Below are 23,379 nucleotides of genomic sequence, written 5' to 3'. Positions count from 1 at the left end.
TCGAATGTTTCGTGAATCATGTTTTGTTCTTACGACGATTCTCTGCGGCAAAAATAACATCGCCTTAATACGTTTATCCGCTTATCTTCTAACACTTACGAGAAACGCCTGAGCATACCGCAATATATGCATGTACGTACGTAGCTGCCCGTAACTTTTATAGAAAGATCATCGGATCGATTCGAGTAAATTTTTAGTAGAAAATATCTGAAGAAATACCATGTGTACTCCGAGGATTAATCGTAAAAATAGGTCACTGGTCGCTAGTAAACCAAAAACTACAGTCGTCATTTCGTTTAACTATTTCCATAACTTTAGCCATGTTGTTTCGCGTAAATCTTTTATTTTCTGTACATAACGTTACATTTCTTAATGTAACAAAGTATTTCCTATCATGATGTGATAAATGACATTTATTTCTGGACAAATGATTATATGGTAGTTTGATATAAATAGAGTAATCGATAAAGAAAAGGAGTGGAAAGAATTTTATTGAAAACATTAAAATACTTTATTCTTAACAATTTCTGGTCAATATTTTTGTACGTTTAAAAGAAATTTGTATGAAAAATGATTTTCAATCCTTTGCGACTGCGAATAATCGCTAGTTAAACAGGGGTTGCGCCAAAATTATAAACGTAACTATTAATGTCTTACAACAATCATATGCAACACTCATACTACGTACACATTTTCTACGTTTAATACAATTTATAAGATCTGTTCGATATATTTTTGTGCTTTAACGACTAGCAGTAAAGTTATTCGGTTTCATTATTTTTCGATACTGCGGCCGGTTATTAACGGCCATGTTGCATGAATCGTAATTTATAATCGAGTTCTTTGGTCATGGATTAATTTACTCTGTTTAAGTATTGAGATCACAAATCAAGGATTCGCCTTTGGAAAGTCCACGTGGTAGTTTATTTTTCTCCGCGAACTTTTGTTTTCTCTTTCGATTCACCACGCCGTCCGTTGCATCCATCATCCTTAATATATGAGTTTGATCGGAACAATCAACCGGTGCAACAGATATGTCTCTGACCGCTCTGAATTTCCCGCAATTGTTTAGGTGCTCATTTTCCAAACGGAAAAAGTTCCATATGAATCTCCTGTTACAGAAGGAGCATTGATTACTTCGTGATCTATACAATTGATCGATACCTGGTGTACATGTATATGTGTAACAAGTTTAGATCGAACAAGAATAAAAGCAAACTTGTATCAAAATCAATTGACCTACCTCTTAAAGAAGTACATTAGCGTAGCATAAAAATAAAAATCATTTTTGGTGTAATCACCGACAGAAATTTTAAGGTCAGTTGATTTTGATCCAACTATGCCGTTAATCGAGAACTTAACATGTATACCAAACGTGCAGGTCAGTGTGCAATTCAAAGAAAAGATAAGATGGTTAGTTTGATTATGTAAATGAACGTGTACTGTGTTTATGAATATATTATAAACAATTAAAAATTCAAAAGTAAAAATCGCAATTACAAGATGTTAATTTCAACCATCATGGAATTTCTTCAGCTCGTCATCTTCGTCATTTGTACGATCCATAAGATGCATAACTGCCTTTGATTCATTGTCTTCGTTCTGTCTGTAAAGCCCTATGAAGATATCCCGAACTGCTCGAAATTTACCTATGTTGTATAGGTGTTCATTTTCCAGGCGAAAGTAATTCCATATGTACCTTCTATCAACTGATTAGTAAGTCGAATTTTTATCGTAAATTAGGTCGATTCTCGATACGGTATAGTATACTGTTAACGCGACTAACAGTAAGATTACGAATAGAAATAAAATAGATAAATTAAAAGAGAAATTATGGAATGAGTTCGACTTATACAATTGTATGAAGGAATAAATAAAATAAATAATAAAACTTTTTTTTTACATAGTTTCGTTTATTAAAATTTATTAGTTTCACTCTGCAAACATTATTTTTTTAAGTAGGTCCTGCATAACTAAAATGACAAATGATCTCAAATATCATGCAAGCAACAATGTGTACATATTAAGCTTTGCTGAAAATAATACACTGATACACAAGATTGTGCGATATAAAATATTCTGTACATGTTGGATATTATACGTAAGCAAAAATAATGGTTTCTATCGAATACATAGCAACTTTTCACTTACCTGAATACTTCTAACGGCGCGACTATGGAAACCATTAAGTCTGCATGTACGTATCCCATTTCAGTGAGGGACAAAGAAAATGCCCAACCAAAACGAAGTATGAAATCCTCAATTATTGCGAAGTAATAATAGTACTGCAACACAATGCACATATTACATAAAATCACAATTTCAATCTGTACAAATAGAATCGAACTCACCGGAGAAGAATAAACTATTTCTTCTCTAAGAAATTTGTTTTCCCCTGCGTTACTATCGAACAGACCCCAGTCCAATTTCACGTCCCACGTGTACGCGAAACAAGAACTTATTATACTTGCGGTTATCCATAAATAAAAATAAGGATTCTCAGCAGATATTTCGTTATCGTCTGCGAAGAGACATGTACCTTTACGAGTTTCTTTAATTCCTACATTATATTAACAACTATTAGAAAACTTACTAGAATTAGTTAAATGTAGGTATGAAAAGACAACAACAAAGAAGCTAGTAGCATACTTCGCTGCGTTTATGAGATGCGGGAAAGCTTCTTTCGTGTCTCGGTATCGTCGCAAGCATTGTGCGAATCGGAACCACGCTGGTAAACAAGCCACAAAAGGTCTCATCGACAATTCGCGCATTATACAAGTTTCTGCATCTATTGTAAATATAATTGCTAGGTATTAATAATTGTTAATATAACGTAAAACGATCAATTACGAACCAGTCACGTCGGTCCATGAAGAATTTTGCACGTAGAAGCAAACAAAATATTGGAAATCTAAGAAAACAGTGTGGAGGGAATTTAGCTGATCAGCTAGCCAGAAATCAGCAAATCCGACGTAAAAGAACGGGGCGCAAAATATTCTGCTTATTACACGAAGTGCCCAAAATCTAGCTTCGTGTCTTAACGTCTTTGTCGGATTAAATAAAAATAATGCTAATAATCCGTATAACAACATCTGCAAGAAATGAGTGCATTTACTTAAACCTTAATAATTTTATTGCTATTATCATTACTATGTCTTTATCGCTTAATTACAGATAAATGCAAGTTACAACCAAGGCTGATTTTAAACCTAATCTTTTGTATATTATGACTTACAGGTTGAACAAACGGCGGTATTCCTAGTATTTCGCTGTACAAGAAACCCAAAATCGATAAAGACCAAACTAATCCAAACACGCTTGCCATTTCAATTATATGCTGAAAATATATTGGTCATTAGTAATCGTACCACATGAAGATCATGACATATCAACAGGTTGTTTATCATATCATTATACAACCTGCTCTGATAAATGATTCCGGGGATCAAGCTCGAATATTAAAACGTGATTTACACCAGAAGATCTCCAACCGTAGACATTTATACCCATAAGAAAAAGAAACTGAATCATAAGTAGTGGGCCACGATACAATCTACATAAAACTCGCCAATTATTGTTATCTTTATACCAAACACCTATTAAACGTGATACTTAATAATAACAGAATAACTGAAAGTATCTTATAATGTGTATACCAAATGGCTATTTACCAGAAAGTATTACTGTTATAAGAAGTACAATGAAAGCTCCAGAAAAAATTCCAACTTTAAATGTAATCCATGGGGAAAGTTGTTCTCCGAGCGGAGGGACTCTCAAACGTTTCATAGCACGTTGTCTGTCCCCATGTTCTAAATCCCGGGTAACCAGTGCTTCTGTTTCCGCAATTAGCCTGTCTATATCTTTGTGCGTGTGAAATAATGCTGTGTCCACGTGTTCTGCTTTCCATTTTGTTCCAAGATCTATGTTTAAAAGCTAAAACATATTAATTTTATATTAATTAACGTAAATTTAAAATTGTACACATGTGCATACGTACTTTGTCATGCTTCTTTAATATTTTCCTAAATCCGGTGAAATTAAGATTCTGATAGTTCTGTAGTAAAATGAGAAAAAGATAAAATTCAGAGAAAGCTAATTTTAATTCTTGAAGTTTACGTGCTGAAATTGGTTTCTTGTGTAGGATATTATTACGATAACGGGTTTTATGACTTCCTTGTTTGTCTTCAGAAACTGATAAAATTTCACTTAGCTCATTATTTAGAGTTGCAAACCTGCGTGTAGCTTCCGCTAGTTTTTCTGAAGGAGTAAAAAATACGTTACTGAGTTTTCAAATATAAGCCAAAGTTATTATGAAAACTAAAATTTACCTGAATAAAATGTATTTATTTTTGCCAACTCCTTATCACAGTAATGAAAAAACTTCTCATCGAATTTATTAAAATAACGTTCCAGTATATGTGATTCTGTAATATCTGCTGCTGGTGCCTGCTCGACAGCTGCATAAAGCAGTGCTTTCATTTCCTACATAAAATTGTTGTTTGATACATATCAATTTCTTATATCGTTAAAAAAATACATTAATAGTTGTTACAAATTTCTAAAATATCTAACGTATCAAATTAAATTATCCTTGTTATCCTTAAAAAAAGCGTTTAAACTGTAATTTTACAAATATCGTTAAACAATTATATGGGTCTAGTAAGATTTGACATTGATAAAGTAAATATTTTCATTTTACCTCGTAATTTATATATTGCTTCCTCCATTCCGGTGTGATGTGAGCACTCAAGTGCTCTGTAAATTTCATTTCTCCGTGATTTAAATCACTCGGCGATTGTGGTGTCCGTATTACAAACAATATTCTAAGACGCGAGCATCGGTACCAATAGGTTGTCAACGAAAATCATAACGAATTATTCTGGAAAAACAACCTAACATACGACAAACATTACCTGCATCAATTTTATTAAGGTTATGCGATATTGTACTTCCCAATATCGTTATTAAACGTTATATATGTAGTATCTATATTTTACAACCGTGCAATTTCATTCTAATTCTTATCGTTGTAATTTTAAATACATATGATTAATATCTTTCTTTTATTGATCGTAGATCGGACTAGATTTTGCATCAAATTTCTTTGTCGGGAAGAGCTAATAAACAATAACAAGGTTGTTAATCATGACAATGAAATTAACTTCCATGGCACATAGGCAAATGCGATGGGTAATTAATAGAATTTACATTCATATTTTAGAAATGAAAATTTATTAAGTAGCAGTAAATATCAGTTGATGACCATTTTAATATGAAAATTTGAATATACTTAATTACTTCTTTTTTATTTTATTTTTTAACCAGTATTCGACGAAAGAAAAAATGAAAGTCGTAGATAATATTGATGAATTATTGTTAAACAATGAACTCAAGCACAGAAATCATCCAGGTGTAATAAAGCCTAGACAAGTGCAGCAACCTACTTGGTTATCAAATGCAATTAAAATAGTTTTAAAAGGTAAGAAGAAAATATATTTATAGTTAATTACGATAAAACTTTCGTATGTTCGTTATACAGTAACGTATTTTAGAATGTTGGGAATGCATTGACACGTGTTTTTTTATGCATGAGTGCATGCACGTGCGGCCGTTCTATTTACAATACAGGCCGAACACTGTTATGTAATTTTAGTATGCGATACGTTATGTACTATATTAACTAATGAATATCTAGAGAAAGGGATGATATATATGCCGTTATGATAAAATTAATAAACTGTTGAAATAAACGTATATTTTGTAATCTTAATACATAATTGTAACAAACAAAAATTTCTTAATAATTTTACAAAGTAAACGGAATTAAATAATCAACATTTTGTAACATATCCATTTGAATTAATGACTGTTTAGAGATTCTTTGATATAGATTCCAAAAATTTTTGAATTTTTTCAAGTATCTTACCTTTTTTGTTATAATATTATATATACCTAATTAATCAATCTCACACTATTACATTACTTTCACCATGCTTTGATTGAACTTCATTACATGCATACACTCGCATAAAAATGAAGCCACAGTTTGTCCTTTTATTTTAAAATGCTATATTAAATCTGTTTGTATGTATATAGATGAAGGAATATCAGAGAAGTCAATTTATGCAAGTGGACAACAATTGGGATTGCATCTGTACGGTCGTCAAGCTCCATTAGAAAATAGAGATGTTCGTTCGAAATTAGCGGAAGTTCAAGCATGCATAGAAGAAAAGACAAAAGAAACGATTGAAAAAGAGGATCTATTGAAAAATCCAAAGTCCAGAAAGCTTTTCAAAGAAATGGTTTATAATTGGATGCCAATTCAGTATGACAAATATACATGTTTATCGTATTTAACTGTCAGAAGCGTGCCTGAGTATTGTGTACTGTGTAAAATCTTTAATGAAATTAACACAGAGGATTCAAATTTTGTACCTAAATCATTGTTCGATTATGGTTCTGGTATTGGGACAGTTATGTGGTAAGATATGCGCAAAACCGTATAGTATACTGTCACAATGAAAATAGTGGAAATATAAATTTAATTTTGCTTAGGGGAGCGTCTCAATTTTGGTTTAAGTCCATTAAAGAATATTATTGTGTCGACGCTTCTGCGGATATGAATGAGTTGTCCGAGTATCTTATGAAAAAAGCTAAGCCACAAGTTCTGCCAGAACGCATTTATTATCGACAATTTTTACCTGCATCGCCAACTGTAAGAATATGACTTATTTTATAGCAAAATTTTCTACATTTTAAGTATTAATTCGAGTATATCTTTTTATATTACTGTGTAGCCGACTTACGATATTGTAGTAAGCGCATATTCGTTATTAGAATTACCGGATCAAAAATCTCGTCTTGAAGTAATTCTAAAACTTTGGCAAAAAACTGAAAATTATTTAATTTTTGTGGAACAAGGTACAAAGGCAGGATTTAAAGTGAGTGTTGCTCTTTTACGACTAAGTTAGTTGCTTTAGCTAGTACGTTTAATTGGTTTGTTTGTCTTAAACAAGATAGTAAACGAAGCTCGAGATTTCGTACTTAATTACAGCAAGAATACATCCAATGTGCATGTGTTTTCGCCTGTAAGTATTTGATACCTTGGTATGTAGATTATCTTCTCGGAAATATGAAGTTAATTGTACAATTATTTCAGTGCCCACACGACCTACCATGCCCTGCGTATATGAATGAGAGTACTTGCAATTTTAAAATTGTTTATCAGACATTATCTGTCTTTAAGAAGTCTGAATACAAAAACGAAAGCTATTCGTACGTGGTATTGAAGAAAGGTATAGAATCTATATGTGATTATTATCTAATAATGAAAGATTAACTTTATTATATGTTTAAATGAACTTTTGTACAAATTTCGAATGCAGGTGAACGTCCAAAAGATGCCCGTGAATGGCCACGAATTGTCAAACCAGTATTGAAACGTTCTAAACACGTTATATGTCGCATGTGCACGACATCGGGCAAACTACAAGAGGAAATTTTTACCACATGGAAAAATGGACTGTTTGTATCTTTCAAGCGTTAAATATAATATCGTGATTTCTTACAATTAATTTATCTTTTATATTTTTAGAAATACATATCGTTGCGCAAGATCGAGCGAATTGGGCGATCGTTTACCTTTTAAAATAGAGGAGGCAGAATGCACCAAAGAAACGAAATAATATAATAAGTATACATTCGTTATTAATTGAATAAATCTACATTAATAGTATGATTTTATAAAAATGTATAATTTTTTACCCACCTTCATTAATTTGAAATTAATGTACACGCGTGTATTAAATTTGAATCAGTATAAAGTCATTATATTACAACAATCCTCCTCGTATATGTGTATAATATACGTATGGGATTTTACTAAAGTCACCCTGAAACCATAGAACTTTTATTTGGAACATATTTTAATATACTCGTTCTGTAGAGTAGAGAAAGCTCTTTTTGGTTCATTATTCGTGTATTTCGTCACCTTGAGAACATCTCTACCGTTAGAATTTTTGTACAACACAGCTGTTCATTTATCGGATCGTTTTTTGAAAGCGTTCGATACGAATTTATTTTTTGAGAAACGTAAAATCATTGTTAACTTATTATTTCTATATAAAACAATTAACAGCTATGTTTCGTATTCTGCTATTTTACTAATTAGAAATTTTGGATTTTCCTTGTTATTTTTTATGGAACGCTATCGTACGTCGACGGATAATATAATTTTATTATACCTTTTCTTTCTGTAAACGATTCTCTATTGTTCGTTGTATCTTTATTTTATGTCATCTATTCTATATCAAAAGATTACCAGTTATTTAACAAATAAATAAATATTAAAGTTGTGTGTCCGTCGATGACGCGTGTAATATCGGCGAAACTGTCAATGCATTTAAATTGGGTAACATTTTACAGGTGTTACTCAACAACTTTTGCCTGCAAAATAAAAGAGCGACAGAGACAAAGAAGGGTATTTAAGAGCTGTGTGCAGACTGGTCCACGATCAGTTTTACTTATACAACAGAGGAGTACATTTCTCCAGATATAAGGTAAGATTAATTCAAGGGTTCGGTTATAAGCGTCGTAAAGGCTATTTCATTTTACTGTATAACATACTCCTGTTTATTTTAAAAGGTCACGTGCTCCCCATTAATATATTCGCAGGTCACAGTTTGAAAAACTCTTTATTAAATTAATATTTTAACTATTAATTTAATCTCGTGAAAAGTAGATCGCGAGAGATGATTTTGAAATTAATAAAAAAATTTATTTTCGCGCTTACATTAGAAATCGTTTATATAAAAATAATGAAAACGATTCGTCCTTAAATAAAAACATTTGAACATAATTAGTACGTATATTTGATACGATTGTCGAACGAGTGTAAAGATATTAAGAACGTGTTAATTATCGTTCGAAATTTATAATAAGTTAATCGACGGGGGAGGATAACGCTCTTTAAAAATAATAAATTGATTAAAATGTCTGTCGGTTATGCAAGAAGTTATGAAATAATAGAAGAGAGTGAGTGCTTGTCCCGGTTCTTTCGTACGCGACTTTCTCTCCTGTGCCTGAATATTTCACTTTCTTTCTCAAACGCGCGGAGATCGGGCACGCGCCTCCTCCCAAATTATTCAAAGGGCGACTGTATTCTTCACGCGAATTAATGCTTCTTCATGGTCATCCAATTTTTAACTATTTTTCACCAGGTAGTCGAGCTCTGAAATGACTTTAATATAAACTTTAATATGTTATTGTAACTTCAGAAGTTGATATAAAAACGAGCTCCACGCGTATATTATTATACCGAAAATAAATACTGAAAACTATATTACTTGATTGTTATTAAAAGCTTTAATACACGTTTATTGTAATTTCGATATTTGAGGCCTTCGCGGCCCGAGTTTGTACTCAAGTTCATGGCTTCTGTGAACTCTATTATAGTTTCCTTTATCCAGATAAATGAAAAAGAAATTAATATACATTCTTTGTGTTCGCAGCATGTTCTACACGGTGATATTGTTGATAATATTACTATTGCTGTTATTATATCTGGGATCGAGAAAACCAAAAGGGTATCCTCCAGGTACGAAAAATTTCATTCGATACGAATATATTAACTTCTACTCGTGCAATTAAACAACTCTTATTAACATTCACCTTACAACCTGGAATATTATTATTTTTATTATTATTACTATTCCGGTAAGAAATATCTTAGAAGCGAATGTAAGCGTAATTTCATAATCGGATATTGCAGGTCCGAAATGGTGGCCAATTTTGGGCTCCGCCGTGGAAGTTGCTCGTCTTCGCCAGAAAACTGGTTACTTGTTCAAAACCTGTTCCGTTCTGTGCAAGAAGTATGGACCAGTGGTTGGTCTGAAGATCGGCACGGATCGCATCGTGGTGCTGAACGACCATGAAAGCATCCGGATGATGCTTAGCGATGAACTCTGCCAGGGAAGACCGATCGGTCCCGTCTACGAGACGAGAACATTCGGTTCTAGAAAAGGTAAATTCGCACTTCATCTGGCCCATTTTGACCCAGATAAAGGTCTATATTGTCAGTTATTAAGAGATGTTGTCTGTTCGATTCAAGGCCTGATTGTCGTTGACGGGAATTTGTGGATCGAGCAAAGAAGATTCGTACTGAAGCAGCTCCGTGAGTTTGGGTTCGGTCGGGAGAGCATGGCCACGATAATAGAAGAGGAGGCTCAATGGCTGGTCGAGCACTTTCGAAAGATGATCAGAGACGAGTGTAACAATCGTATCAACAAGTCCAAAGTATCCTGTAACAATAACGAATACAGTGACGGGCAAATATACAAGTTAATTGGAAAAGATAACGACGACGCGTACGGTCGAACGGGTATGGCGAATCCGTGCGTTACGAACGAGGAGCAATTAAAAATCTCGGACATGTACGTAAATGCGAACGAGTACGCGGAAGTCAGAAAGATGATCGAGTCCTCCAACGGAATAGTTATCCAGATGAACAACGCCTTTGGTGTTACAGTTCTCAACACACTGTGGAGGATGATGGCTGGTAAAAGGTTGTTCGTCCTTCGACATTTTCTTTGATTCAATCGCTTGAGATATCTATTTGAGAATTTGAAACAAAGCCAATGCATTATTAAGCTATTTTTGTAACATTGTAAATTCGAGTTGTTGATAATAGAGAACGCTTGAAAAATATATCCTAATTGTATCATAATTCGTTGACTTAGGTACAATATCGACGACGAGGAATTGAATTATCTACAGTGGATCCTGACGAAACTTTTGAAGGAGATCGACATGATCGGCGCGCCCTTCGGTCACTTTCCAATATTGAGATTCATCGCGCCAGAAATGTCTGGTTACAAGTCCTTCCTGGAAACCCATCAAGAACTTTGGAAATTTTTAAGGGTGAGCTATAATTTTATCGATTCGAACATTAATACATTAACAATCAAACACAGAACTAAATAACATCGTTATAGGATGAATTGGATAAACATAAAAATACTTTCACGGCGGAATCGCCCAGAGACTTAATGGACATATATTTAACCGTTCTCAAATCTAAAAACTATAGTAAAACCTTCTCTGGTAAGTAAATTCTATTCGATAGTTTTTAATAAATAAAATAAAATATTCCGTCTACGTCAATTATAATTACAGAGTCTCAGCTACTTGCCATTTGCATGGATTTGTTCATGGCGGGATCCGAAACCACGTCGAAGGCGCTCAGTTTTTGCTTTCTGTATCTAATCTTGTTTCCGAATGTTCAGAAAAAAGCGCACGAAGAAATCGACAGAGTGATTGGCCGAGACAGACCTCCAACTCTAAAGGACAAAGCAAAGTAATATTGAACATTTTAGGGCGGGTCGCGTTTGGCTAGTTACAATTAAGAAAAAAGGAAAAATATAAATCGTATAAAAGGATAATAAATGCAACAATACACTGCCAGTGAAGCGATCTTTGAAACATCGATAAGTTTAAGCTTCATATATTATTTTGTTCCAGGTTGACATACATGAATGCTGTTGTCTTAGAGTCTGTAAGAATGTTCATGGGACGAACGTTGAACGTACCTCACAGAGCGCTAAAAGATACTTCAATATTAGGTCACAGAATACCAAAAGTAAGCACTAACTTATTGTACTTTAACCCTTTGCACTCCTATGTCGAGTGTGATTCGACGTCAATTTTTATCTCAGGAGCTCCCTCGTCAAGTCCCACTCGACACTTTTTCAAGTCCAAACCAAAGAGATATCGTACACTTGAAAATTACAAAGTACAACAACGGTGTAAATAAAACAGATATTTCAACAGGTAGGTTTCAAATAAAACACTTAAAGGCGCTGGTAACAAAATTGAAATATAATTCCGAGTGCAAAGGGTTAAGGATAGTAGTAAGCTGATTGACCTGGGTCCGAAAAAGATAGTAAAATAGATGTTGTTATAGGATACGATGCTTATCGTGAATTTCAACAGAATACTGATGGACGAATCGTGGGGTGATCCTGAAGACTTTCGACCAGAAAGATTTATCGACGAAAGCGGTAACATTATTACACCGCAAACGTTCTATCCATTTAGTACCGGTATGTATATTTATTTATTTACGGAGGGAGCTTTTGATACATATAGGCGTAATGTGAGAAAGAGAAGTCAGGGTGACAGAGAGTAATATACATATGTATAATTTACCGTTATTAATGAAAGAGTAATAATGTTACTATTTGAGAATTACAATACAGTGTGCCGTGAGTATATGTTTCTCACGAATGTCGTTTTACTACAACAGGGAGACATCGTTGCATAGGAGAAAAGTTAGCGAAAAGCAACCTATTTGTCATAATCACCGCGTTGCTACAAGCGTTTACATTTTCTCCTGTGTCAGGAGAAAAGAAACCATCGTCGCAAGACTTCGTTGACGGTGTTACACCTGGTCTTAAACCATTCAAGGTACTGGTTTCCTTAAGAACGTAATCAAACATCCGATATAACTTGAATCAAAAAATGCAATACTAAGACTGTTAGTTAATTGAATATTTACACGGTATGTATAATTATCTACTACGATAATTAACTTTTATGAAAGAAATAGTTACATATTATTGTTGTTTGAAAAATCGATATTGTTTTTAATGCCTTATTTAACACGTTGGACCGCCATGCCACTTGTTACCACGCCATGAATCATAAAAATTAATTTATATTACCATTTTAAACATAAAACATAGAAATGCATACCATACAACTACAAATAAGTATATTATATCTTAATGTTCAGAAAAATATAGTTTATTTTATATGAAAATACATGTATTGTGTATATATTTATATATGTATAAGAAGCCATACGAAATAAATAATACATATATGAGAACAATACAAATTTCATATCACCATTTTGCTCTTAAAGACTAACACAGATCCAAATCCAGATCTTCAATATTATAGTAATATATTACAGACAGTATGTAAATTGCACATTATTACACATATTATAAATACGTATATACTTCTTTTTAATGACGCTTATTTCTTTTTATGAAAAGATAAATCTTCTGTTTGTTCCATTAACCTTATATCTCTTAAAATAGTCTGGCACTTATTTTTATCGCGATGTTAAATATACTGCACTCTCGTTAATATTAATAATCTTGTGCTTTAGATCACAAAAAGAGTTTCCATTTTTGCTAATTTATAAGAAATACATAAAATTATAAATTGTATCTTGAATCCTTAATGAATGAAATAATATATACTGACTACGCAGGTACTGTTTTCATTAGAAAAATGGTAAAACTGGTCGAAAGTTTAGTAAATTGTTCTAACACTGACCTCGTAAAATGAATACAATTTTGATAATAACAGAGCATAATATCATGTCGTTCCATGTAATACAGATCATAATGTTGATTTCTTTAAAAATCAAATATCTATTGTTAAATTCATCGCACAGATGAACGTCACTTTTTTTTGTCAACATATTTCTTTGCACTGGACGGTATTGAACGAATAATATTTCATGTATAACCTATTCGACACATAGTGACATAAGACTTAAACTAAAAATAATTTAGTCGTTAATTTATTACATATATTATCCCTGTAAGTGGTGCCGAAATAAATGTTGGAATACCTTTTCCGGAGGTCAACTGGGATGCTCCTCAACTATATGAATCTGTTAAGCGTAAAAAGTAGAAGAATTCATTAAATAAATAAAAATAATATCCTATTGAATTTTTAACAATTCGTGATAAACATTTGTTAATAGCAAGTTTCACCTCGGATAAGATAGCCCAATTTTCACTTTCACTGTGCACAGTCAACCGAAGTACCAATATCCTTCCAAGTTTTTTATCTACCGTTCCTTGAGCAATCCCCAGTGCATCAAATTTCCCTGATCAAAGCATAGAATGTAAATGATAATCTATTAATTAGAAAGGGTGATCCATTATTGGCGGTACGTCCATTCTTCTGTAAGATATCTTAAACAGGTTCATAGTAGTCCGATACTATTTATAAACATTAATAACTGAGATATAGTCTCTAACGAGATTTGCTTAACTAATTTTCGATTGTAAAAATATGACATCACCAATAATTGATCGTTCACAATAAATGTACGTTTACAACGTTATATTATACCTATAACGATATAACCATCCTCAGTTATATCATTGCTATTTCTATTTAAAGAAGCAGATATCTCTGAAAACACTTCCACCGTTGTATTGTAAAATCTATCAGACGGGTGTTCAGGATTTCCACTTCTGAATAAGTACCTATATAACAAAATTCAACATAATATTATTACTAACATGTTACCGAAGGTGTTTATATAAAATACCTTTTTATAAAAATAGGATGAAAAAATTTAAATTTTAAATGATCTCCTGGTTGTGGTAAAAGACCCCAAAAGAATGACTCCCCTTTGTACGCTTTTTGTAATGTATATTGTTTGTAAGGTTTAATTTGCGTTTCAACCGTCGCTTCTGGATTTTCATGCGCATAAAACAATGCTATCTTGCCAAATTGTTTATCCTAAATGTAACATTCCTGTTATAATTGTTGAATCATGTAAAATAATCAATTTCCTTTCTTAATATACCTTTAATTTCTGTACTTTCCCCTTTAACGAAGAGTGTGTCCCTATATGTTGAAAAAGAGAAGGCTTATAATGAATCCATAACTCTGCTTTAGCCATTTTACAATGTTTCTGAAATGTACATAACATAGTTAAACATTCTGTACAGTACGTACATATACTTTTACTCATTTTCTCTTTGATAATACACATACTCACACTATCTTTGTCAAGACTACAAACTTTGGTTGAGATCAAGTGATCCAGTAACCAATCAACTGGTTTATCGTTATGAAACATTAAAAAGAATTGAATCAACCATGGCAGTTCCGCGCACTTAAATAATTTTCCTATATTAAAAAGCACGTTACAAAGATCAAATAAAATTTAGAGGCAACTTACTACAACAACAATCTATAATATCATACCGATAAATCCTAACTGACAGAAGTCCAAGACAAACCAGTTCTCTTTGGTCGCTATTTTTTGTAATGCAAAAGATTTCATTGTAGTTATAAAATTTTTTTTTGCTAAAATGTCGTCTTCTAGTTGTACATAAAATGTTCCTTTTGTCTGAGCATACGACATAAGAAATGCAAAATCTAAATTTTGTTTCGATCGCCAAACAACTCGTTGGTGATCGTCGCCTAAAGTATCACGTAATTTAGATAAATCTGGATAATAAGATGCAGATGGGGATATCACATCGATTACACCAGCTTCAAACTCAGTTGGAAATCTAAAATAAACGAATTATAATATTGTAATATAATGTTCCCATGGAACTCAAATAAATTATTCTCTTTATCTTTCTGAAATCTTATTTACATATTTATCAATAATTAACAAATTAATGGTAATTTGAATCCATAAAAGTTACAAATTCAATGTACAATGTCACTATGTGTTATAAGTTTCAAAAAGAAAGTGCAGTTAAGTATAAAAAAGAAAAAGCATTAAGCAAATACAACCAATAATTGTCTGGTTAATTTTTAAACGCAAACTTACTGAACTTCAATTTGCTTTGCAACGTATGCCACATATTCCAAATCTGTCTGTAAAAATTATAAATAATTGTAATAAAAGTTCTCAGAGCAATTGCGTTATAAAGTTATACATACTTACTTCTGCAACTAAAACAATGATCAAAGTATCTGCTGTTTCTACAGGATTCATACGATCCAGTAAATTCTTAAGCGTTGCCATTAAATAGCTCTGCACTTCTCTTTTGACTGTTGGTACACCTAGCACTACACTGATACCAGTGCGTCCTTTGCTTTGGATAAATGCTGGCCGTAAGCTATTAGGGTCGTTCAGAAAATGTGGAAGAAAATTGTATATAGATGGTAGCTTTATACTGGTCACGTTTGTTGTAGCATTGTTGAATAGAAATTGAAGATCTGGTAAAATATGATTGTTCTCTATCAATTGTAATAACTGATGCGACAACAGGTTTATTTCCTCTTGGCTTGTAACATATTTAGCATGTAAATGTTCCAATTTAGCTTGCAATTCTGCAATGCTGTTTTGTAAAATTGTTTCTTCGTTTAAGTCTGAAGGTGATAGAAGATTTAAAATGGCGCATGGTACTAATACTACAGAGAGTATGATCAAACATCGTCTTCGTACAGGAGTCAAAGCTACAAAATGAGGCGTCATCTTCCTTACAGTGAACTCTACATGATTATGTTCATAATCTTGTGGAACAAATTTAAGTTTTCAATATTATCACATTATTGGTTCACGGTATGGGAAACCTAAAATATGGTTTAATTTTAGAAATCAATATTCGTATTACAAAGATTTACAAGGCAAACAATTAAAATGGAAGCTCATTGGTAAGAATAGTTCAATGAATATTAATATTTAAAATTTTAGATAAATGATAAAGCAACGTACACAAACAAGTAACTGTTCAAAATTGAATGTTAATTTTAATTGCGATATCGTTTACAGAACATCTCTTTCTTGAAAAGATACTATAGAAAATAATTTTAAAAATCTACATACATTTACATTTAAAGGAACATATCGTCGCACGTGGTGATAAGAGAGAAGTATCATAAAACTACATTTGCTATGGTGTTCAATGTTTTCTCTGTAGGAAAATCGATTCAATTTACCATAAGAAATCGCACCGTGTTGAGTTCTTCAAACAACGTCAAGGCTAAACTGATACAACGTATTAGATTTGATGAATATCATTATCGATTACAAGATATGTATTTTGAATGTTTTATTCAATGAAACACGAAAATTGTTTTTTCTTTATCGATAATTATCGTACCCTTTTATCGTACTCTGTTGACTCTAAATTCTAAAATTGTATCTGTGTTTCGTTAAATCCTTGTCTCGACGAATATTTAACGCTTTCGAAAAGAATAATTTTCTTACTCGAAATTGCTAAGGGTCGATTGAATTTGATCCAATTCATTTTACAAGATAACACTTGACCTTTTTATCATGTTCCTGACATAGATCAATTGTATGTACGAATATATGTATATATGTATGAAAGGTGTTAAAATTCTTGAAGTACTTTATTATATCGAATTCTATACACGTAATGCAACATAACCTATTCTATTACCAAACCAAACTAAACTTTAGTAGTATCGACGATGGCGATGCTCGTAAATTTCAATTCAGATTAGTAAAGAAAGGTAAATATTTTAAATAGGTGTTTCTCTATGATATTTTTCGAAAATGATGGAAAAATAAAATCATATTTTAGGTACAAGGTAAAGTACAAATTATCTTACGCATATTGCATTATGCTTAATTAACTAGTTAGACATTGACGATTGACTTTAAATAATTCCCGGTGTAGGGTACAACTATATAGGGTATATTAGTAATGACGTAAGACTGGAAAACGTATGTTCCAAATTGTTTCTGCAGCACCCTACCCAGAGGGGGCGTCTAACTCGAGAATTGTTAGCTATTATTTCGGATCGCATTGACAATGAAAATGAGAACCATTAAGTGTAATTAAGATAGAGAAAAGGTTTAAGATCTAGGAATGTTCTAGGAAGGTTCCAGAAATTTACGAGTTTAGTGAGAGAAAAATATATGAATATTAATGAAGGACTGCAATTAGTACGATGTGACGTTTCCAGAGGTAATCTACTGATTAGAAGACTAGTACAATTACGTCATAATTTGCGACAAATGCAATGCCTCCTAGTGTGCATATAGGGAACTCGATATAACGAATAAAATTTGTATTGGCGAAACTGTCATGACTGCTATAAAATACAACTTCATTGTACGTGAATTTGAATTTCAAAGATTGTATAGCTCGCAACGGTGGTACTTGATGAATATTCGAGTATAAATTACTAATAATCGCTATGGTTTTTAATAAAAGGAACTTGGAAAAAGTATTTTCGCCTACTAAAGTTAGAAGAATTCGAAAAACTCTACCGACTTCTGTCAATGGAACGAAACCGAGTGTAAGTAAAAGAACAACTTCTTTGGTGCAAACAGGAACTAGTTCGCAGACAAGTATTAAGGTAATAGTAAGAATACGACCACAAAATCAACGAGAGCTTCAGAGCAACTGTAAAATTGCAGTCAAATTTATCGATGATATAATGTTAATCTTCGATCCAAAGGAAGAGGAAAATCCTTTCTTTTACCGTGGAATTGCTCAAAAAGGTCGAGATTTACTTAAAAAACAAAATAAAGAGTTACAATTCATTTTTGACAAAGTCTTTAATATATCATCCAGTAATAGTGATCTGTTTGAAGGAAGTACTAAAGATTTGATCACTAGCCTCTTGGATGGTTATAATTGTTCTGTATTTGCATACGGGGCAACCGGTGCTGGAAAAACTCATACAATGCTCGGTAGTACAGAAGATCCTGGTATAACGTACAGAACAGTAGCAGAATTATTTTTACAAATAGAAAAACAAGGGGAACAACGTGAATTTAATTTAGGTGTAACTTATCTAGAAATTTATAATGAGAATGTACAAGATCTTTTACATAAGTGTGGACCTTTGCATTTAAGAGACGATGGTAGATGTGGAGTAATTGTTGCTGGTCTTAAAATAATTACAATTCACAGTGCAGAGGAATTATTAACACTTTTAGCAAAAGGTAATAAAAATCGTACGCAACATCCTACAGATGCAAACGAGGAAAGCAGCAGAAGTCATGCTGTCTTTCAGGTGTATATTAATATCACCAATAGATTGGATGGTCAAGTGAAACAAGTCAAGTTATCTATGATCGATTTAGCAGGATCTGAAAGAGCATCTGCCACAGGATCTAAAGGAGACAGATTCAAAGAAGGTGCAAATATTAATAAGTCCTTATTGGCTCTTGGAAACTGCATTAATAATTTGGCAGATGGCGCAAAACATATAACTTATAGGGATTCAAAATTAACTCGATTATTGAAAGATTCATTGGGTGGAAATTGTCAAACTGTTATGATAGCTAATATTGCACCCACTAGTTTAAGTTACGAAGATACCTACAATACCTTAAGATATGCAAACAGAGCAAAGAAAATTAAGACTTGCATAAAGAAGAACATTATGTCTTGCAAAATGCATGTGACAGCATATATAAAAATGGTGGAAGAACAAAAGAAAGAAATAGACTATCTGAAGCAGAAGTTGTTGACTGTAGAAAGTAGGTTGACGAATGCATCACCAGAACTTAATAAATGTACAAAGACGAACGAAGAGGAGGACAAGTGTACATTAACAATTAAAAACACATTGATTGAACTACTTCAAAAGAAGAAGGTTCTAAATGAAAAAATCCTCTCTTTGGAAAGTGCTTACAATATATTTTGTTTTAGAATTCAATATAAAAAAGCAGCAGATGAAAGATTACACGATTTAAATGCAGCTGTTGATGTCTTAACTGCCGAAGAGCAAAATGCTAGTGGCAAGTCCCGAGTTAATAAATCCTTGCATTACTTTGAAAGACAGAGAAATTCCTTGAAAGTACAAATGAAGACAGCATGGGAAGAATTGTGTTCGGTAGAGACAGAATTACAGAAATTGAGTGCAGAAATAAAGTTAAAGAAGTTAGAGCAGCTAGAAGATTTAATTGCATTGCGAATGTGTGAAATTGAGCAATCAAGATTACAGCAGCAGTATGAGCATGCAAAAAAAGTAAGTAATCTACAACAATGCGAAATGCAGTCCCACTATTCAATGATTAAACTGATGAGTGCAACATTACAAAATTATTATAACATAATGAGAGGCTATGGAACAATGACAGACACAATGAAAGAAGAATTTAAACAATTGATTAAGCTGCTGGAAGGTGCGAGAAATATCAAATGGTCAGATATAGAAACGATAAATAATGAAGAACAGTTTTACAATCTAACTTGTCTAGGCATAGCACATTTGATAGATCCACTCAGTAGCAACATACCAGTATATACATTATGTTCTTTGAGTGATCAGAACCAAGATAAATGCACCAATGATGCTTTAAATATAACATTTAATGCATCTTGTCCACAGACAGACAGTGTCTCTGACACACAAAATACAACCATTACATTGCTAGAAGATTCAAAGATGACTATCAGTAACAATACAAAGGAACTGAAGGAAAACACTGAAGGGCTCAACAATGTTAATTGTATACAGGGAAAGTCGAGAAAACGAGGTCTTTCAGATAAGAATTCTATAAATCTGACAAAAGCACCCATAAAACAACTCAAAAGAATATCGCCAAAGCGCAAAGATCTACTGTTTAAGACAGGTATCAATGATAAAGAAAATAATCACATGCAAAAGTCACATACAGGAATGAGTGCAAAAAGTACTGCAATACTAAATAAATTGAAAGCAGATAAAGTTAGACTGAATAATCACGATATGAATGTTATAGATGGAGCATTAAAAGTAGTAAGAGGGAAAGAAAGGTATGGATCGATGACCTCTCATCCATATGAAAAGTCCAATGACAAAAAAAAGTAAGCATGGAAACCACATAGATAAGCAAATAACTTCTTCAGTTTGACAAATCTGATTTTTGTAGTATATGTGCCATAATTTAATGTATTTAAAGTAAGGATGTATATTTTTCCTGAAATGATTGTAAATTGCGTATTGTTTCAGATTCGTTCATACTTCAACTACATCTTCGTCTCGAGTATTATGATAGCATAGTAACAAATAGAATATATGTAAATGTATATATATATGCACATACATTTGTTTATATTCGACTAAATGAGATGTGCTGAGAACTGATTAAGCTAAGCTTTATTATTTGTAATTAAATTAGGTGCAAAAATTTAAACATAGAATGACGTTATTATACATGTATAGAGCCCATGTGAGGATAATGGTAACAGTAGTAATTGCAAAATATTTAATGTAAACTGTATTTTTAAATTAGATTTTAAAAATCTTACTATTTCTTATGTTTTCTAAAATTTGTTGTAAATTCGATATTGTGCACATATTTGAAGCTGTGTTCTATATTTTTTTATAACTTTTAAATAAAGTATTTTATTAATATATTTGTATTATAAATTATGGTTCTACTGTTTGACCATAATTAAAAGCACCCTTTATATTTACACATAAAATTTCGCTTAGTTTTTTATACAAATGGTTTACAATTTAATTAGAGACAATACTGAAAAACTTATAATGTTCTTAATTTCATTTATTGAACATTTTCATTATAATTGAGATTGAGCATATTTTTAACAGCTTGTTTATATTTATTGATCGAAAAACTATCTTCTCCATTATTTATCAAGTCTGAAACTGCATTTTTATATTCAGATGCGTGTGGTATATCTTCATAATTAAAATTGGTTGAGGAATTTGGCCAACAGTACATGGCCACTAAATTCTCTCGACTCTTATTTGTATCCCAGTTGTAATATTCCATATCTACCTCAGACTTTTCAGCTTCCCATGGTTCGATACGCTAAAATTATATGTACTATTATTATATAACATTATAACGAATTATAAATATTTAGCTTATTAACTCTTAATTTACCCAAGATACGTGAAACAAAGCTGTGAGAAGATAATACACATAATCTAAATTTTGTTTTCTTGTTGGACATCTGTCAGCAGTTATTGTTACAAGATCTGTTTCAGGGTTGTATCTATCACCCACTAATCTAAGCATTTTGTCTTTAGCATGAGTATCCAAATCTAAAGAAGATAATTTCACCCTCAGACTTACTATTCTAGCAAGGGGTTCCCTTATTGTGGGAGAGGAATAACAGTAATCAGAAGTAATTATTTCAATAGGAAAGTGTTCTTCGCATGCTTTGTCTGTTTCTAAACCCTCAGGCCATTTAGTGCAGAATTTCTTTAATGCTTCACAGTGTGCTTTAATTGCAGGTGGCGTAAGATGTAAAAAGTTTGGAATTTTCATGAGTTCTACATTTCCATATTTATCCGGATGTGGATTTTTATTATGTTTATACCCTTGTCGTATAGGCAATGGTACAGTTTCTGGATGAAATGTACGTGCAGTAGGCCAAATAGCTTGCCAATTTTGATCAGTTGGCATAATTTCAGCTTTGGCTTTGGAGACTGCGTAAACACGTTTCTGTACTCTTTTCCGTGTATAATCTTTTTTGGGTATTAACTCCAATACTCGAAATTCTATGAATGAAAGCCAACATGAAGATACAATTTCATTGTTACTTCAGAATTAGTAACTTCTAAGTTACTGTGAACATTACCAGGGTCTGTTGCTGTACAAAATGATGACGAAAGTTTTGTTGTAACTTTTAAAGTTGTTTGAATAATGTCGGCATCAAAACGTCGCATTAACCCCATCATTTTAAAAGTCAGTAATTATATAGTTTCAGTAACCTCAAATCACCTCCCTTATGGGTTGTAAACAATTGATCAATTCTGTTCAACGCGTTCCTCTCCGTTACATATATATTTAGGACCACTTACAAATTACGTTAGGTTAAATTCGTCTGATTTGTACTCCCTCCCACTGCCGCCCTGTAAAGTTTTGCCAACTTAAAAAAGTATTTTGAAACTGTACAAAAGAATTTGTTCGAATTCGTAAAATTAACAAAGTTATAAATGTTTGAAGAGAAAAGTGTATAGCTTACAACGTACGACTTGTAATTAATTACAACGTAATGGAAGAACGGTTCGAACACTTTTAATAAAGTATATGCCTTTCAAAAAACTTGAAATATCTTACGAAATATTGATTTTTTAAACACTGTATTCTAATATTTAATAGTAAGTAAAATGAATATAAAGGCAATATTGCTCAATGAAATCATGGGTAACACATAATTATGAAATGCTGTTACCAGGCTTACAAAATGTTTCTAATACTAGATCAGTAGATCGTCGTTTGGTTTGGGGTTTATAAGCACTTACGAACGCGTTAAAATACAAACTAGATAAGGAGAAATAAAAAAAAGATACGATATGTAATTATTCAATATAGCATTTAGTAGATATTTTATTCTTTGCCTCACGGAAGTGAAATTATCCTATTTAAGCAAACAAGCATATTTACAATTTGTATACAATAAGTTTGCGAATTACATAGCATAATATGTGATGTTTTTATCCAAACAATTACATTTTCTAAAATTTATTTAATAAAATAATTACAATTTGTATTATTGTACTATTTTACTTATACATTATAAATTGAACGTACTCTGCGTATCTGCTACTTACTAACCGTAATATAACATTTTTAACAAATATTTTTTGGTACGATTTATAACAAGATAAAATATCTAATGGATAAATTTACAAAACTAAGGTCATTTTATTTTATTT

General features: G+C 32.2%; 6 protein-coding genes across 15 annotated transcripts; 3 read left to right on the top strand and 3 right to left on the bottom strand.

Moving 5' to 3' along the window:
* Positions 1 to 138: 138 nt before the first annotated feature.
* On the bottom strand, positions 139 to 4,807 carry LOC122394981 (xenotropic and polytropic retrovirus receptor 1-like). Of its 3 annotated transcripts, none has more exons than XM_043392222.1 (11): positions 4,700 to 4,807; positions 4,329 to 4,482; positions 3,998 to 4,257; positions 3,672 to 3,933; positions 3,421 to 3,596; positions 3,236 to 3,337; positions 2,855 to 3,092; positions 2,576 to 2,788; positions 2,352 to 2,521; positions 2,152 to 2,285; positions 139 to 1,112 (listed from the first exon to the last, which is right to left on the bottom strand). In XM_043392222.1, the coding sequence occupies exons 1-11, from the start codon at positions 4,766 to 4,768 to the stop codon at positions 869 to 871; spliced, it is 2,022 nt and encodes a 673-aa protein (XP_043248157.1). In that variant the 5' UTR covers positions 4,769 to 4,807; the 3' UTR covers positions 139 to 868. The 3 variants fall into 3 exon arrangements, with proteins under 3 accessions (XP_043248157.1, XP_043248156.1, XP_043248158.1); XM_043392221.1 differs by having other exon boundaries at positions 2,594 to 2,788; XM_043392223.1 differs by lacking the exon at positions 2,576 to 2,788.
* On the top strand, positions 4,797 to 7,717 carry LOC122394984 (methyltransferase-like protein 17, mitochondrial). The gene is made up of 10 exons (XM_043392225.1): positions 4,797 to 4,932; positions 5,077 to 5,190; positions 5,326 to 5,479; positions 6,097 to 6,481; positions 6,556 to 6,715; positions 6,798 to 6,941; positions 7,017 to 7,088; positions 7,160 to 7,295; positions 7,386 to 7,524; positions 7,595 to 7,717. The coding sequence occupies exons 2-10, from the start codon at positions 5,146 to 5,148 to the stop codon at positions 7,683 to 7,685; spliced, it is 1,326 nt and encodes a 441-aa protein (XP_043248160.1). The 5' UTR covers positions 4,797 to 4,932; positions 5,077 to 5,145; the 3' UTR covers positions 7,686 to 7,717.
* A 716-nt stretch (positions 7,718 to 8,433) lies between these two features.
* On the top strand, positions 8,434 to 12,647 carry LOC122394983 (probable cytochrome P450 303a1). The gene is made up of 10 exons (XM_043392224.1): positions 8,434 to 8,558; positions 9,510 to 9,595; positions 9,770 to 10,021; positions 10,109 to 10,562; positions 10,737 to 10,917; positions 10,992 to 11,100; positions 11,173 to 11,353; positions 11,518 to 11,635; positions 11,960 to 12,098; positions 12,302 to 12,647. Exons 2-10 carry the CDS (start codon positions 9,511 to 9,513, stop codon positions 12,484 to 12,486), a joined length of 1,704 nt encoding a protein of 567 aa, XP_043248159.1. The 5' UTR covers positions 8,434 to 8,558; position 9,510; the 3' UTR covers positions 12,487 to 12,647.
* Positions 12,648 to 12,918: 271 nt separating this feature from the next.
* Positions 12,919 to 17,450, bottom strand: LOC122395025 (alpha-1,3-mannosyl-glycoprotein 4-beta-N-acetylglucosaminyltransferase B). Of its 7 annotated transcripts, none has more exons than XR_006258953.1 (11): positions 16,604 to 16,955; positions 15,719 to 16,350; positions 15,602 to 15,648; positions 15,022 to 15,332; positions 14,813 to 14,943; positions 14,618 to 14,725; positions 14,357 to 14,550; positions 14,155 to 14,291; positions 13,791 to 13,906; positions 13,345 to 13,687; positions 12,919 to 13,199 (listed from the first exon to the last, which is right to left on the bottom strand). XR_006258953.1 is itself a non-coding variant. In XM_043392301.1 (11 exons), exons 3-11 carry the CDS (start codon positions 16,250 to 16,252, stop codon positions 13,658 to 13,660), a joined length of 1,608 nt encoding a protein of 535 aa, XP_043248236.1. In that variant the 5' UTR covers positions 16,253 to 16,350; positions 16,604 to 16,765; positions 17,356 to 17,450; the 3' UTR covers positions 12,919 to 13,657. The 7 variants fall into 7 exon arrangements, 6 of the variants coding, with proteins under 6 accessions (XP_043248236.1, XP_043248240.1, XP_043248239.1 ...); XM_043392301.1 differs by adding an exon at positions 17,356 to 17,450 and having other exon boundaries at positions 12,919 to 13,687; positions 16,604 to 16,765; XM_043392305.1 differs by having other exon boundaries at positions 12,919 to 13,571; positions 13,646 to 13,687.
* Positions 17,451 to 17,914: 464 nt separating this feature from the next.
* LOC122395151 (kinesin-like protein KIF18A) lies at positions 17,915 to 20,783 on the top strand. 2 transcript variants are annotated; one of them, XM_043392522.1, is made up of 3 exons: positions 17,915 to 20,004; positions 20,095 to 20,552; positions 20,698 to 20,783. In XM_043392522.1, exons 1-3 carry the CDS (start codon positions 17,947 to 17,949, stop codon positions 20,738 to 20,740), a joined length of 2,559 nt encoding a protein of 852 aa, XP_043248457.1. In that variant the 5' UTR covers positions 17,915 to 17,946; the 3' UTR covers positions 20,741 to 20,783. The 2 variants fall into 2 exon arrangements, with proteins under 2 accessions (XP_043248457.1, XP_043248456.1); XM_043392521.1 differs by having other exon boundaries at positions 17,915 to 20,552.
* A 470-nt stretch (positions 20,784 to 21,253) lies between these two features.
* LOC122395195 (28S ribosomal protein S35, mitochondrial) lies at positions 21,254 to 22,546 on the bottom strand. The gene is made up of 3 exons (XM_043392592.1): positions 22,299 to 22,546; positions 21,599 to 22,218; positions 21,254 to 21,523 (listed from the first exon to the last, which is right to left on the bottom strand). Exons 1-3 carry the CDS (start codon positions 22,396 to 22,398, stop codon positions 21,254 to 21,256), a joined length of 990 nt encoding a protein of 329 aa, XP_043248527.1. The 5' UTR covers positions 22,399 to 22,546.
* Positions 22,547 to 23,379: the final 833 nt, after the last annotated feature.

Source organism: Colletes gigas, unplaced genomic scaffold (genome assembly GCF_013123115.1).
Source record: "Colletes gigas isolate AHSC1104 unplaced genomic scaffold, ASM1312311v1 Colletes_gigas_Sc00005, whole genome shotgun sequence".
Taxonomy (NCBI): domain Eukaryota; kingdom Metazoa; phylum Arthropoda; class Insecta; order Hymenoptera; family Colletidae; genus Colletes; species Colletes gigas.
Note: the sequence above shows the minus strand (reverse complement) of the source record. Positions and strands in the feature narration are given on the sequence as shown.